This window comes from Heliconius melpomene, chromosome 7 (genome assembly GCF_056956725.1).
Source record: "Heliconius melpomene rosina isolate 202511_hmr_F chromosome 7, ASM5695672v1, whole genome shotgun sequence".
Taxonomy (NCBI): Eukaryota; Metazoa; Arthropoda; class Insecta; order Lepidoptera; family Nymphalidae; genus Heliconius; species Heliconius melpomene.
The window spans coordinates 439,553-457,046 of NC_140395.1; the positions used below are offsets into that span (position 1 = coordinate 439,553).

At 33.9% G+C, this 17,494-nt stretch overlaps 1 protein-coding gene across 2 annotated transcripts in view; it reads right to left on the minus strand.

The window, feature by feature from the left end:
- Positions 1-206: 206 nt before the first annotated feature.
- The window catches only part of LOC146537123 (uncharacterized), a 30,449-nt gene continuing 13,161 nt past the window's right edge, over positions 207-17,494 (minus strand). For both annotated transcript variants that reach the window (XM_085187602.1, XM_085187603.1), the window contains 7 exons: positions 14,057-14,109; positions 9,172-9,311; positions 6,251-6,472; positions 4,808-4,941; positions 4,308-4,487; positions 3,777-3,842; positions 207-3,614 (listed from right to left, as the gene is read on the minus strand). In XM_085187602.1, the coding sequence (XP_085043728.1) occupies positions 1,271-3,614; positions 3,777-3,842; positions 4,308-4,487; positions 4,808-4,941; positions 6,251-6,472; positions 9,172-9,311; positions 14,057-14,099 (3,129 nt within the window). In that variant the 5' untranslated portion in view covers positions 14,100-14,109 and the 3' untranslated portion in view covers positions 207-1,270. The remainder of the gene's footprint in view (positions 3,615-3,776; positions 3,843-4,307; positions 4,488-4,807; positions 4,942-6,250; positions 6,473-9,171; positions 9,312-14,056; positions 14,110-17,494) is intronic.

Genomic DNA, 17,494 nt, shown 5'->3' on the forward strand with positions numbered 1-17,494 from the left:
CGAGTAGCTCAACGCCGCCAGCCAGGGGGAGGAAATGGTAATACTAAAAATTTTATGTCCCCGAGTGAGAACTCATCGTAAGGGCTGTTATCCTTCAACTTAATCATTTTTATTTGAATAGCGAGCGAACAGAACAGACGGTGACTCTTGTTAGTAATATAATAATAGTAATAAAAATTAAAATATTTGTGAAAAAAAGGAAAATATATCGTACGTATTGTTTTTATTTAAAAATTTATACAAAATTCTTATAACATAACATGAATAATTACAATTTTTTTCATACCAATACAGTGAAACATTGTAGGAAACAAAGAAAGCACAGTTATACTTTAATTGGTCCCTTTGGTAACCTTTGAAAAATACTGTCATTCCTTTAATCTGGAGGCACGATGGTTTGCCGGCCGTGAGTTCGATTCCCAGTTGATTGCATTGATTGTCCATACAAAACATAAATCATAATATATTATGACAACCGCTAAAATTGTAATTTACCTTAAATACAATGGGTAACTCAAGGTATTCATATATAGCAAGGACAAGAACAAAAAAATAGTAACAGATCGTAGAAGAAGAAATTGTAGTAGTAGAAGATAATTTTTAATAAAAATATAAAAGAAAAACAAAAATGTTATCAACACATTAAGAAAATATATTTTACGAATAAACACAAGGAAATACAAAAGATCTTCTACTTCTGTCCTTGTTTCTTTCATTCTTTACGCTAATAAAAGAAGTAAAATATTGGCAGTGATGTAAAATAAAATAATAATCTATTTTGTGATTTTTTTTATGATTCTAATTGTGTATGTAAATAAAACTAAATAATTTAATTTAATTATTATAATAAATAACTTGTGAATTGTTTCAATCGTTTTTTATTGGTTTTGGCACTTTATTTAGCTTGAGTGCAAAAATGACCAAAAGTGAATAGTTAAGAAACCGTCCAAAATTTGTTGTATTTTGTATAATTTTTATATTTTGACATTTACAGAACAGATTTTAATGAAATTTGGCACAAAGGTTTGTATCTTGAATGAATACGTAAGATACTTTACCCTACTAAATGACATAATTTGACGTTTTAATTTATATTTAAATACTTGAATGTATTACATAAGACATACTATATCATTCAAATGTCTATACATATATTGTTTGTCAGTCTAATATATATACATATGTATATCTCATATATTTAAAAACTCCAAAAGTCTCAAGGTGACTTTCAAAGTTTTTTGAATCTCTCAAAGGTTACCCCTTATCTATATTAAAATATATCACCAAACTGCCTGTAAACTAAGTGTCGAGCTGGTCTCACTAGGTCTTCGTAGACCACTCTTTGGGGTTGGATGTAGTATGATGAAGGGGTTCTGATCGAAACCCCAGAAATTTGGGGTCGCTTCCTAACTTGATAGTGACTAATTTCTGAAGCAGCAAACTGCGGTTCGGAATGCACGTTATTTCTAAATCTCGAAAAAGTATAATCTCTGTCAGGAACTATAAAACCACTGGGTATCCTTATTTTAGGGCTTAAAGCTTCATTTAGTCTAACATCGTAGTCGTTTTCTAAAGAATCAGCCAAATTTTGTTTTATATCAGGTATTTGTAACGGTTTCCCAGTTGCTGTGTAGCCTTTTGATATTTCCGGTTGTGGTTCGGCTTTCTTGTTATTTACTGTTTGACCCAAATATGGTTTTAGGTAATCTCCTGGTGTCAGCGTAGACGCGAGCTGTTCTTTAATAGCTTCGTAGTTATCATTGAAATTTCTCAAAACTTTTGTTGCTAATTCTTTTGCTTTGTCTTCTGTAGTTACTTCTTCTGAGAATGACACTGTAGTAGTAGGTACTTCTTTAATTTGAGCTGGTTTAATTACAACGGTAGTAGTCGGTTCTTTTTTATCTTTGGATTCATATTCTATATCTTCTTCATCGTAATATTCGTATTCTTCCTCTGGCACTGTTGTTGTTGTGGGTTTTTCTGTGGCTAACGTTGTAGTTGGCTTTTCTGTTGTTGTTGTTGTAAATAATGGTGTAGTTGTTGGAGGTTCTGGCGTAGTAGTTGTAGTAGTAGTTGTTGTTGTAGTTGTCGTAGTAGAAGTCGTAGAAGTGGTGGTAGACTTAGGGGTGGTATTGGGTGGTGAGTTCAGATCTTTTCCAGCCACAGGCTGTAATCCTCTCGGAAGATAGGGACTCCCACCCCTAGACGGTAAAAAAGGCCTCCTTAAAACTTTGACGTTTGGTTTGATATCTTTCACTTTTGCAGTTATATCCTCTTCATTTTTTCGTCTTTGTTTATCACTTTTGTCGTCGTAGTAATAATCGTCATCTTTTAGTTTTGATGGACGTTCGTCTTTATTTCTCTGAGAAGAATACTTTTGAGATCTCGCTGGTGGCTCGTCATAATATTCTTCTTCGTCGTATTCTAACGGTCTCTTTGCTTTTTTCGGTTTATCAACTGAATAATGAGGCCGTGTTGGTTTGAACTTTTCTTTTTCGATTGTATCTGGTCTTGGTCTTTGTTGCACAGTGCTTGTTTTCGCAGAAGGCAATGGTTTTCTAGTATCTTCTTCTTCATAATCGTCATAATACTCATCATCGTGTTTTGGGGGTGCTTTAGTAGTTGATACTGGTACGTATTCATATTTGTCTTTCTCGTTTAATGGGACCGGTCGCTTAAATTTTGGTGGCTTTCGAGGCTGACTGAATATACCGTGACCATTTGGTTTTACCAGCGGTTGACTTTCAGGAGCTGTTGGAATTTGTCTTTTTTCTTCTTGCACTCTTTCTTCACCTTCATAGTTTCTTTCAGGTTTTAAATAAGGTCTATCATCGCGATTTCTGTATGGGCGATCATAAAGACGTCTTCCCTCATTTTGTTGATATCTATCATCTCTTGGCCTTTCCCTTTGCTTACCTTCAGATTCTATAGGTTCATCTACAGATGGCCTTCTTTCGTCCCTAGATTTCAAATCATCTCTAGGTCTTATTTCCTCTCTTAAGCGAGAATCGTCTCTATTAGGTTTCACTTCATCTCTAGACCTTATTTCGTCCCTTGATCTAATTTCAGTTCTAGTCCTGATTTCATCTCGTGGCCTGATTTCATCTCTTGGCCTGATTTCATCTCTAGGCCTGATTTCATCTCTAGGTCTGATTTCATCTCTAGGTCTGATTTCATCTCTAGGTCTGATTTCATCCCTAGGTCTGATTTCATCTCGGGGCCTGATTTCGTCTCTAGGCCTGACTTCATCTCTAGGTCTAATTTCGTCTCTAGGCCTGATTTCATCTCTAGGCTTGATTTCGTCTCTTGGTCTGATATCTTCTCTAGGCCTTTCATCTTCATCTCGTGGTCTCAGCTTATCTCTAGGTCTCAATTCTCCTCTTTTACCACCCCTTGGTCTATCATCTTCATCAGTATCAGGCCTGTATCTGTCTTCATCATTATCTCGAGGTCTATTTGGTCTTCTACTACCTTTGAATGGCCTTCTTTCTTCATCTTCATATGGTCTTCTATAATCAGGATACGGTCTTTTGTTAGTTCTTGGTCTGTCATATGGTCGTCTATCTTCATAATCTTCTTCTGGTTCATCACGAGATCTTGTCCGAGTTTCATACCTGAAAGTTATTAAGCAACTACTTTAATCAAAATAATCTTCAATCGTCTGCTAATAAATGTCAATGATAATCTTTGTTTACAAGAGTGGAATGGAGCTCAAACCCACAATCATCAAACGGCTTTATATATTGTATTTAATAATATTTCAAAACAATTCACACCTGTCATCATAATCATCATGAGGTCTGCGCTTTCCTGGTCTCCTTGGTCTACTTCTTCGGCTTCCTCTGAAAAAAGAAGGGGAAGATAATAATAAGTATGCATTAAAACATAATTACGATGCACATAAAAGAGGTACTCCGGCTTCTGGTTCTTAAAAAACATGTACCCATAACCCTTGTTATAAAGACTATTTTCGCAAATTTTTAATTGGTTTAAGTTTTTATATGTTGTTGTCAACATCTTATGTAATTTTGTTGTTGCAGATAACAAAAATATATGAGGAAAATTGCACAAAATTTAAATTGTGTTGGTTGATTTCGTAATATTCCGTTATTTTAGTAAAGGTAGTGGCAACGTCATTTTTACCGCAAGGATGATCAAATTTGTATTTTCACGCCAGAATATTTAAAATGGATCAAAGAAGTAAAATTAGAGTGTTGCCAACAATATATTTATTGTTTTTAAATTTTACTTAAAAAATATCATATATATATTTCTTTACAGATAATTAGGAGAAAATTAATAATTACCTATCTTCATAATCATAATCATCTCGAGCTGGATAATAATAATCATCATCATAATAATCATATCTGGTCGGTGGTCGTCGTCGCGGTGGTCTTGGTGGTCGGACTGTAGTGGTTGTTGTGGTTGTAGTGGTAGTGGTAGGTGGCGGCGAAGTTGATGCGGCTTTGTATAGGGCCTCATTTCTGTAATGTCATATAATTTTATAAGTAACTAGCGATCCACTCGTGGCTTCGCCCGCTTATACTAAATAAAAAATGATATTAATGCTGGTTTAAAATATTCATATTTAAAATTTGCAGTTCATTTCATTTAACACAAATATTGTAGAAACATGAACAAATGTATAACATGAAAACCTATATATGTATACATAATGTCCTGAAAATAAGGCGGTGTGTGAGGAACGGAATGTCTTAATGTTAGATTCCTCCAGCCTATCCTGCTATTTGCGAGTTGAAACAGCGTGTACAGCGTGAAGCCATAAAAAGGGGATGAAACTTACCTGTTAAAATAATTAGGTGAATTTTTACAATCTACTTCGGATACAAAATGACAGATGAACGTCTTTTGGTCGAACGCGGTGTAGTTCGCGCACAAGAAGTCGTATCTCGTACCGAACAGGCAGTGGTGGTACACCTGAAAATTTAAAGATGAAAATTATATTAGACTAGTGCTGCCGAAATTGCGTTAAAATCCTATATTAAACAAACTACTATGAACTATAAAACGTGGAATCCCACATTTTCCCGTCCCTATCAAAATTAAGGGAAATCCACACCTGGTGCTCCCCAACTCTTCCTGAGTATCAAATGTACCAAATTTCAGTGTTCTACGCCACGTGGTTTTGGTTATGCGTTGTTTGTCATAAAGTTTTTTTGCATCTCCTTAAAACTTTGCGTATTCAGTGGCAGAACTGAACGCCGCGCTTTGCCTCGTTATCAGAGAACCCACAACCGTCGCGTTTACGGTCAGTTACTGTCCTACAGCGCCGTGATCTCAAGAGTATGATATTAAATATAATTTTTGTTATAGCATATAGATAAATTTAATAAAATAATGAATCACTCTGGTCATCTTAAAACTTGATTTCTGAGAATATTGAATCGCATTTATGACCAAACCAAAATAAATAAATGTAAAGGTTTTAAAATTTATCAAAATGTCGTGAACCTTACCTCTCGCATATTATTAAAGACACAGTATATTCATTTCAGAGTTTAGTTTTAGAGTTCCGTGCCTCACAAAAAAACCCGACCTTTATAGAATGATTAGGTTGTCCGTCAATCTGTCTGTCAAGTCTGTTTTGTTGAGATCGTACGGAGGTATCAAGATAAAATTAATATTACATACTCACGCCTCTCTTGCACCATAGAAAAAAAAGTTTCTAAAGATACTATTATCAGTATCCAAGGCAGGATAGGTAGAGGGAACCTAGTGTTAAGACACTCCGTACTTTACTTTCGACGAATTCTGGGACATTGCTATACAAGCAATGTCTTTTCAACTTTTCAAAATCTTTTCAAACTCTTTTTTGTTATAAATTACTTTTATAAATTACTTTTATAACAAAAAAGATACCTTATTATTAGTTATAGCTTCAAAGCGAGGCAAAGCGCGGCGTTGAGTTCTGCCAATCAATACAATAAAAAACTAAATAATAATAGGCCGGTATTTGGGCAACGGAGTGCCTTAACACTAAACTATATATAGAAAGGACTCTCGTCCCTTCTCGTTCCGAAAAAAACCTGAATCTGCCAATAAAAAATATTTTATAAGGCATATAATATTTCAACGACGTTGGTCGATAAGAATGAGTGCTTAAGCGCTACCCAAGAGACATTATTAAAATTTATATACGTTTAGCAATATCTTTTTTCCTTATTGTGTAATTGGCACTTTTTTTTGTTATGTTTTTATTGTCCCAACACACATTAAAATCTCTCACCTGACATTTATGAGGAACTGAAGCATAGAATCCATCGTGTAACCCATCACACTTAAAATCCATGGTCTCTGGAGGTGGAACAGTCTCGTAGAATGGGTACGAGGACAGATTATACCCATTCAATTCCCGTGGCAAGTTGGGGTCATATATGTAGTCTATTTGGGGGATACCCGTTAGTTTTGTTGTTGTGTTACTTTCAGCACCTTCGGCTGTCGCTTCCACCTGAAAAAAGAAACATGGAATATTAGATTTTTATTAATATAAATAATTATAGAAAATAATGAGACTGCAGCGACTCTTAACATAATTGTTGTGAATTCGAGTACAGATGTGATGAATTTGTCTTTATTACCAAAACTAGCGACCCCCTTGCGGCTTCGCCCGCTTTTACTACTGGATTATTCATATAATGTATGTTTGCAAAGCACTTAAGATAATGTGAAAATTAATTAAACTCTAATGCAACCCGCATTTTCGTAGTTCCAATAAGGATTTTCCAATTGTTTTACTCGGCAAGGATTTTTTAGTAGGTATCGTAATTTTAAATCTGTGCTACTAATCTTTTCAAGTACTTATTAAAATATATTTAAATGACTATTTTTAAACGGAAGAAATTATAAACAAAAGCCTTCATACTAATAACTACTATAAAAAATATGAAACCAAATATATCGCGCTGAAATAATACATTCAACTCCAATCATCCAATACGTGCAAACGCATCTAAATCTTCGTTGCTATGCCTCTATAGCGGGCGGGTTTTTTTTTTCAAGCTTGTGGTTAATGCTGAAGAGGGTATTCTGTCCCTGATGAAAAGCAAGCACTACGTGGCTGCCTGTGAGGAAAATTAAAGAGAATGCATGGGCCGGGAATCGAACCCGGGGCGCCCGCGTGGCAGGCGAGCATTCTACCACTGAACCACCGATGACTGCTCATGACGCGCTTGTATAAGCAAAACGTCGCGGGGCGCGTTTCGCAGCAAGGATGTTTTGATATTGTAACAATTTCTAAAGTACTTATTAAAATGAAAAAACAGTAAAAGACAGTTTTGATCTACATTAAATGGCCAACGTAACTAATATACTTATTTATATGCTGAGAGTAAGGGATAAGTAAAACTTAAGTCGGCACAGCTGATGAGTCAACGGCGTGATGTGTCAACAATTAAATGCGTTTTTCTCTAAAACTCTTCGCAAGTTCGAAATAGTGTAAAAAGCAAATTTTATCTTCGTTTAACGTAGAAAATTAATAAAGTATTTTAAAGGATAAGGATTAATACCATTATGGAAAAATATCCCTCACAATAAAAAATATATTGAAATTACTATTTTTAGACAGAAATATGATCACTACACGTTATCCTTAAAAGATAAAAATATGCTCTCGCGGACTTTTTTGTAGATCTTATAAAGAGGAACAATACTCCAGTACATTATTTTCATGTAGTACTTACCATTAAAGCAGCGCATGCGCGAAAGTGTCTCAACGGGTAGGACTTTAGACACATTTATCGTATTTATGTTAATTTACATAAGAATGTACAAATAATAAACTATATATAAACCTTCCCTGAGAAATACTCGACCTAATGGTGAAAACCGCATAAAAATCCGTTGGGTGGTTTAGAAGAAGAAGAGTTAGAAAGTTCAGACAGACACGAAAAGCGACTTTGTTTTATAAGATATAGGATAGGATAAGAAAATGAAAATAAATCATTTGTCCGCCTGGGAATCGAACCCACACCGTCACCGCCGTATTTACGTCACGACGGCCTCTATATAGTGGTTGTTTAATTAACTTAATTAGACGATAATAAACCAAAGCTAAAAACCTTTGTTCTTCATAAATCAATACCAAAAACGGAAACAACGCGCTACCTTGATAACCAGTCAAAGGAATCCAGCACGAGTATATAATTTCCTACATGATTACAAAAGTTGCACCATTTCCGCTATTTTCTTTTGCCTTCATTCTTGAGGACTACTTTAACTAGATTTGCTTATATTTTTAGCTTCACGCTGTTTCCCGCATACAGCAGGCAGCAGGATTTTCAGAAGAAGGAACCTAATCTTACGCCACTCTTCGCCAATTTTCAATACATTGCGAGTTCCGTGGCGGTGACTTCCGCTGCATGTGCAGCACATTTTGTCTTGTTTCAGAGCGAGGAAATGAAAATAATTCATTTCATCGTTCCAGTGGGAGTTGAACCCATAACCCCGCGTTTATAGACTCTCTACTACACTATACTAATGTTATATCAATTAAAAGTCAGTTGGCATCTCCGAATAAGTGAATAACTGTCCAGACGCAGCCTTGAGACTGGATTATTAAGTCTAAGCTTAGTAGCACCACTTGATTTCCGTAGAAGGATATTTATTTCAAATGTTATGTTGATATATACATACATTAATACATTAATATGTTGTATGTATGTAATATGTAAATATATAAAACTTAATCTATATAAAGTATTTATTACTTTATTTATTTGGTGCTTGTTTTCAACGGGATAGATCGCGGAAGAGGACAGATATTTGCATTAAACTTACATTGAGTTATTTGACGTGATTTTTCAAAAATATTTAAGAAAGAGAAGCTTTGTCTTATTGCAATAGGACGTCTGAATGTAAAGGCGATGGTTGTGGATTCTATCCTCAATTGGGTATCCTTGTTCTGGTAACTAGACGAAATACAGCGTTGAGTTCCTTGATATGAAAGGCCGTCTGGTACTCCGGTACAGCTTCTGATTGTGCACTTGTGGGGGTAAATTATTTTTTATTTCCTCGCGACAAAACAAGGCGCAGTACAGAGCTCCACCACTCTAAACGCAATGTTCCAAAAATTGGAGACGGTTCGGACGGAGAGTCTCAATTATTAGGTTTCGGCTGCCTGCCTGGATGCAGGAGAAAAGTAAAGCTTACCTCTTGAACTTCATCGTCTGGACCACTCGGCTCTTCCTCCGGTGCCGGAGTGGTACTCGTTGTTTTGGCGAAGATGAGTGAAGTTGCTCTCACAGCAGATGCTGTTGGTAGTTCCGCCGATAGGCATAGCAGTGTTACGCCTGAAATCAAGAGGAATACTTTTAGTATCAAAGTTTTTTATTATATTAAACTACCTACTAACTTAATTTTAAAGTTTTTTTTTAAAATAAAGTGAGGAAAGTAAGTGTCCTAATGGGAACGGGGTGTCTTAACAGAAGGCTCCCATGTTCCCTCTGTCTACCCAATTAGGTGCGGGATACAGCGTGAAAAATAACTTAAAAACGAAACTAAACTTATGTGTATTACCAGGTGTGACCACAGACTACTGCAAAATGTTGGAAATGTTTGGTTTTCAAAGCTTTTAATATTATATAGCCGCGATTAATTTGGTTTAAAAGTTTCATTTTAAATTTGCTAAAATCCTTAAAATCAAAGATCTTATAAAGGTAATTTAGTAACAACTCGACCCGCACTAAATATTACCCATATACCTAACGTCTGTTGTAATTTTCCTTATTTTTATTTCCAATAAAATATCCGAAATTTGTTATTCGTGTCATTGACACTTCTTTCTTGTAATTCCAAGATGATTCGGAGGTCAGTATTGCATTAAAAATATGACATATAGTTTAACTCATCTTATCCCGCATGTCAGGCAGCTCTATTTATATATTATTAATTCGAGACATTACGGGGCGTAATTTAACGCCGCACTTTGCTTTTCAAGTTTGGTACATGAACATGAACAATTTTAAATATATTTTGTTGATATTTATTTAACATGTGAGGACGGCTTCTATAGTGGAAATAAATTACCTTTCCTTTTTCAAATTCGAACTCATAACCCTTGTTTACAGTAGCACGTTTTAATGTTTATAGAAATTATAAGACTATAGTGGTGCAAATTAGATAAGTGTTTATATTTATAAGTAATATATTTAGCTCTCCTCCTCCTGGAGGAGGGGCGCCACTGAGCCACGGTTAGCATCGTTCTCTGTATTATTTTACGTTTTAAAAATTAAATAAGAGTTCATAGCCAGTGAAAAGAAGACAACTGTTGGAAGATACCGAGATACACGACATATGTTGTGGATACGGACAAATAATCAGTGAAAGACGTTTTATAGTGAAAACAAAAAACAGACCGTTAGTGTGATTTCTTTTATGGCATTTTCAAAAAATACGACATCTAAAGTGACCAAACTCGTGAAACTGTGACCAGTGCAAACTAATTATAGATTTTGTGGGTGAAAAAAGGAAAAACATAAATATATAAAGAAACTTTGTTAAAAACTTGCAAAATAAGCAACTCATCTACGTAACTAACGCCATCTCTTGGAAGTAACAAGAAACAAGTTTACGGCTCAATGACAAAGTTTGTTTTTGGATTACCAGATTGAAATCTAGCCACAAGAGGTCGCCACTAGACAGAAGACATAACACATTAATACATTATATGATATTTTATTACTCTCAATTCTCAAATTAAGAAAAAATAAACATGGAAGAAGTCTTAAGTGCTTTACGGAAAATTCAGAATGAACTAGACGAACAGAAAACAATGATTTTAAAAAACGGAGAAAAAGTAACAGAGCAAATTACACAAAATATTGATAGTATACTAGACGAGAAATTTAAATGCTGGGAAGAAAAGTACGAGAACCTCAAAGTTAAGCTGGATAGTCAAGAAAAGAGGTTATATTTCTTGGAAAAACAATCTAGACAAAGAAATATAATTTTATTCGGTCTGGAAGAAACTGAATCATCATACTCAAACTTGGAAAACACCTTAACTAGTTTTATTAACAAGTACTTAAACGTAAAAGTTGATCAGAGGGACATACAGGAAGCTAGAAGGATAGGCAAAAAAGGAGATAGACCTAGACCAATAAAAATAACACTGTTAACACTGGGGATTAAAATAAATATAGTAAAACAGAAAAAAGAACTTAAAAATACTACATACTATATAAAAGAAGATTACCCAGAGAATATCTTAAAGAAACGGAAAGAATTACAAGAGCAAGTGAAGATTGAAAAAGCAAAAGGAAACTCAGTGATCATTGTCTACGATAAATTAAAGTTTCTTAACAAAAATCCGAATTCCCAAACCAAAACCAAAAGAATGCTTTCCAGTTCACCAGAAAGTGGCCACAACAATGAACCAAAAACACAGTTAAATAAAAAGAACAAGACTAGAAGTAACATAAACAGATCGTCCAGCCTTGCTGAGGGGCCAGTAAAACAGGGTCTATTAAACTTCCTTAGTGGAAAAAACACAAACTACTCCTCAAAAAATCCTGAAAATACAAACAACGTCTTGTAGGCATTAACACCCCCCTCCCACATAGAAAAAACAGAGAAAAAAAAAGCACAAAAAATTACAATTAACAAATTAATTCTTCCAATCCGGCCGGTCACCGTGGAAGATCAAGACCAAAACCCTCCAAAGTAATTAAAAAATAAAACCTAACAAAGTAAATCCCAGTAATAAGTATAAATAAAAACGAACTGGACACAAAAAGCGGAACGGAAAACTGGACATCTTTGGAGGAGGCCTTCACCTGCACAGGGGTTCTTGCATATTACATACATTTACATCAAATCAAATCATATATCCATACAAAAATAAAATATACACATAAATAAACAAGAAATCAATAAGTAAATTAATAAAGTTAAGTAAATAATACTAACAACGATGATGGAAAAATAGTAATAAATAGATAAATAAACAAACGGTTATGTATAATAAATGCATAAAAAAAAGAAAATGATAAAAACTAACAATATATTTACTAACTACAATACTAACACTAAACTTTAAACTTGTATTTTTATTTTATGAAATGTAATTACTAACTAAAGATGCGAGGAATAAAAGGCTTTTTATTTTTATTTTATTTATTATTTAGCTCTCCTCAGGCTGGTAGGATACTATTCGGCGTTGAGTTTCGCCATCCGCCACATAATACTATTAAAAGAATGGAGTGACGTTTGAAGAAGATACATAGACATATAATATACACAAATATTACAACACTTATGTGAAAAACTATAATAATGACACAGCATCTGACTGTAAACGCTAAAGATGTGGGTTTCATTTCTACCGAAGACATTTTTTTTTCATATCCCTGCTCGAGAAACAAGACAAAGTGCGGCGTTGAGTTTCGCCACTCAACAATCAATATATGAAAAATTGAGCCGAAAGTGGTGTACAGAGTGTTCACGCAAAACGCCGAGTCATTCATTCATTAGTACATTTCGATCCTCCATGCGCATAATCTGTGAAGTTTCCGGTTGTCTATAATAAAGCGTCTTCCGTTTGTAACGAGTGTACACAAGTGCTACGTGGTTTAATTTATCTCAAAATTAAATACTACTAAAATCCCTATCACAGAGTAAATAACTAACTAGGTTCCCTCTGCTTACCCTGCTAGGTGATACAGTGTGAAGTTAAAAAAACATTAAATTAAATTCACAATTATGTAGAATAAGAAACACTTATAACGTTAGTAAAATGTCAAACCTCTCTTAAATCCTTGATATTTACAGTACTAATAAATGCATCTTGGTCGTAAAAAGTAATTTAGTCGTAGATTTTTATTATGGCTAAGACCTAGAAATATATCTAGATTTAAATTGACAAAGAATAAAAAATCTAATACAGTTATTTAAATTTAAATAGTAATAGTTATTTAAATCAATCGTATGTATTATTCCTATATAAATAGAAATTAAATATTTATAAGTAATTTAATCTGATTAAATTTAAACTCGTAGGTATACGACGATGAGTTTTTATCTTTCTCGCTGTAATCCGTATACAGCAGAGTTCCCCCTGTCTGAACCTAGAATTGAGACACTCCAATCTCCATTTTCCGCCGATTTTTCGAGAAATTAAATATTGTTAAAGCCACACTTAGTCGTGTCGCCAGAACAAGAGAAAAAAATCCATGGAATAGAAATTAAAGGCCCATAACCCCCGGTACCTATTCTTATTCATTTTTGAGATAATCTATTTTAAATGGCGGAACTCAACGCCAACTGTGCTTCCAGAACGTAAATCGAACCCACAACCACCACAACCACATTGTGTACAGTCCGACAGTCCCAAAGTGCGATGACATCACAAAATCACATATATTTGAAATAGTTATTTGTAATATTTATTCAAGTGTGTTCTATTACCCAGACGGCCTCTGCTGTAGAGGTAGACCTTGGTTTTAATGTGACGTTTGACATTTTTAGAAAACCGTTTTAAAATTAACTATTTTTTAAGGAAACTTGGGTAAAATATACAGAGGCGCAGCGACGATTGTGGGTTCCACTCCCACTAAGGGGAATGAAGTATTTAATATTTTAGTTTACTCGCTCCAGTAATCAAGGAAAGCGTGGTTCCGACATTCTAAAAAAACATTTTTTAATTGTCTTTTTGTAATATTTCTAAAATATTATAAAGCTGAAGAGTTTACTAGGTCGTAATAATAAATATAGTCGTTAATATCAGAAATACTATAGTCCGTTTATCGAGGATAGACATGTCAATAGCCTACTGTACCTGAGGACAGTAACTTTGTCGCAGGCAGAGCTGCATTTTAAAGGTAGTGTATATGTATATAAGGTGTATATGTGTATAAGGTAGTGTATATATGTTTTTTTATTACTATTTATTATTAATACATAATAATTATTAAATAATATAATAATTATTAATATTTATTATTAATACATAATAACATAATATCTATGTATATATCACTAGATTTTTTGTCCTAACCTTAAAAATGTGTTAAAATAAAAAACTATAATAAATACTTACAAAACAAACTCAGGCCCAGCCATCTGTGCCGAGATCGTTTCATTGTGTTACACCTGGAACAAGAGAAACAAAAGTAAATAAAATGGTACAATTACCATAATATTGTTAAAATTTATCTAATCTATCTTTCATATATTATTATTTTTTAAATTCAAGCAGGCGAAGTTAGAAATATATGTCACATAAGTATAAGTACCAAGCGACCCTCCACGCTTAATTAGTTTTTATAGTCTATTGTATAGATTTTTTTACCCATAAAGGAGCGTATAATATTTATAATAGTTAGGTAACATTGAAGTATATTCGGTAATAAGGTTTATTCTCGAGAGCATTATTTTAAGTATCAAAAGGTAACTGCGACGATTGTGGGTTCGATTCCCACTAAGAATAATAAATTATTCTTATTATCTAAATTTGGTAACAGAATAAAGCGTAACTTTGAGTTCCGCCATTCGCCACGGAGTATCCGAACACTGGGTTCCTTCTTCTTTGCGGTGCCACATATCCCGCTCATGTCAGAGTAGGGAGAAGGCCCCTGTGCCACCACGGCCTCGATAATAGCGGCTTTAACAATAATAGTCATAAAATGAAGATGATTTAATAATAGAGATCCCGATGTTAGGAAGCGTGATATGTTTTTAGGTTACCTTCAGTAAAGTAAATGGCAAGTATTTTATTTAGAAGGGATTTCGATTATTGAGGGTGCCATTGATGTTATATAGTAGAATAGTTTGTTTGGTCGGACGCGCTAATCTCTAGAACGACTAGTTCAAATAAAAGAATTGAATTGCATGGCCCAAAACCTCTAAATTACGGTGTAACGTGGGGAACGGAAGTGTCTTAACACTATGTTCCCAGGTTCCCTCTGCATATCCAGCTATGTGCGGGATACAGCACGAAGCTAAAAAAAATACAAAGTCTGTGTGTACGTAAGTGTACATAGTTTGAATGTAAGCGTGAGCTCAGGGAATCGTATTGTTAGAAACGTATTCAGTGAAACAATGCCATTTCCGCTTATACTAACAATTACTTAGTACCACCATCACAACATCCGACTGTAAAGGTGATGTTTGTGGGTTCGATTACTGCTCGGGGAAATGGTTATTTTTAAAAAAAGACTTTCGTTTTTCCTGCTCTGGTATACTGATGTGTGGAGAACGGAGTGTCTTAACACTAGGTTCTCTCTACCTACACTACTAAATGTGGGATATAGCATGAAGTTAAAAATATATTGAGGCCATCCTCTTATAGTTAAACATTTCAATACAAATATATTTTGACTTTTAAACCCACCATCAACTCCGCTCTCAGTTTTCAGTTCAATATATTTCCAATTCTTTTTTCTTTTCCAGAAATAATTCGTCAAAAAAACCCGATTTCATTGTAAACATTTTTTTGGTAATTTGACGGATCTCAACGCCACTCTTTGGAAATATGGATAATGTTATCCATTTTTTTATATAATTTCAATTATTTCAACTTTAACTTCGTAAGCAATAATTTGACAAAAAACACTAGCGTGGGTCGTTCACCTTGACGTGCCCTTACTTTTACCAATTGTATTGGACATTTAAGTTGTGACATGAAAATGCTAATCTCTTATAGTAGGCGGTGTAAGCTGCTTCAAATCCTACGTCGAAGTGATATTTTTTATTCAATGTAATCGTATATAAAAATATTTTGATATTCTTGATAGTGTGTGCGAGTGTTATAATATTTATCATAAGAAGTCTCCAATATAGTCTAATAATGGAGAATCAATACTCACAATTCTCCTTTCCCTTTTTGCCCAAATTTAAGTTTTAGGAAGGAGGTTAAGTTAGAGTGACAACATACAGTGGAAACAACTGGACATAGAAAATTTAAATTGAGTAAGTATGTAGGTAAGCACTAGTAAAGAAATTTTAAAATCCCTGTTGGAATGGGAAAAATGGGATTTTCTATATTACGTCCATGCAAATAAATTAAATAAATATAATTGAATATGGCGAAAAAGAGAATAGATAGTGATAAATCACTAAAGTCTCTATATCCCTCTGAAAAGTTTAAGAATCGTATAAATTACATAACAAATATATATGTAATAATTTTGTAATAGACCATTATACAAGGCGAGGTCGTTCGTACCAAACACTTAGAATAAATTTGTTTCCATTATACTTTTATTAAGAAATGAAATGACGTGACGCTGAAATCTAAACATGCGTGCGAATAAAGGATATAATATATACATATATTCAATTTTAATCAATTTGCGTCAATAAAAGACTGGTCAATATGATTTTTTTGACTTAATGTATTATCATTATTTAGTAAAGTATATAAAATTTTATGAAGCTTTAAAAAGAAGAGCCAATAAATGGAATCAATTTATTCCCACTCCGAGAAATGTTTTTTTTTAAATTTCCTTGCTTTCTTTATAATAATACTTTTATAAGACCAACCGCAGCGTTCAATCTTGCCACTGAAGGCGAAATGTATCAAATTAGGGGGTGCGTCGGAGTGTTTTCCCACTAAAAAACTAAACACGTGTTTTGAACAAGTCGTACAAGTATAATGGATATAGAGTAAAACGCTCCGCCGAGCACTTTCACTCTATCGCAATGCACAGATCGACTGTAGTCGGAGATGTGATATAGTATAATAAAGAAATTATGTATATATATGTATGTAGAAAGTATATATGTTTAGTTCTAGGGGAAACCGGTATAACTCTAATTTTGCTAATATATTATCATTTATATTTATTTGTCTTATACACAACTATAATAATGTGCCTGGCACGGTGTCATATTGTAAATATGATGGTTGCAGATTCGATTCGCTATCGGGGGAATGAATTATTTTAATTTTCTGGTAGTTCTGGTACAGAGATGTCGATACAGTATATGTCTTTACAGTTGGTTCCCACAGCCTGCTCTGCTATATACGAAATAGAACTCTTCCTTATAATCATATCCTTGTTTTTATATCGCTATGATTATATTTACCTACATTTTTTTCCTATTTAATATTAATGTTGAAGAAGTGTTTGGAAGGTTAAGAAGTGTAGAAGTGTTGGGTCACTGTTTTTTTATTACCGAAAATGTGTAAATATTATATTCAAATGAAATAAGGAAATGGTTTCGATGTCCATTACTTGGAACGATATAGTAAAATATTTTTATTTCCGCGGTCTAATTATTATATTATTTCATAACACTGTCCTTGAATGCCAAATTACTATCAAAATTATAATTTTGTGAGAATATAAATGTTATAATAAAATATTTATAAAATTGGGTGATCGTGATCTAAACTAAAATATAAAGTTTGCATATATTTTGGGGTTTCATAATTTTTATTTCGCGGCGTTGAGTTCCGCCTCTTGGGCATTACTTACAGAAGGAAGTGTTTCCCTAAAGTGGTGTCTACCATAGCGCAGAGTTGAGGCCTTTT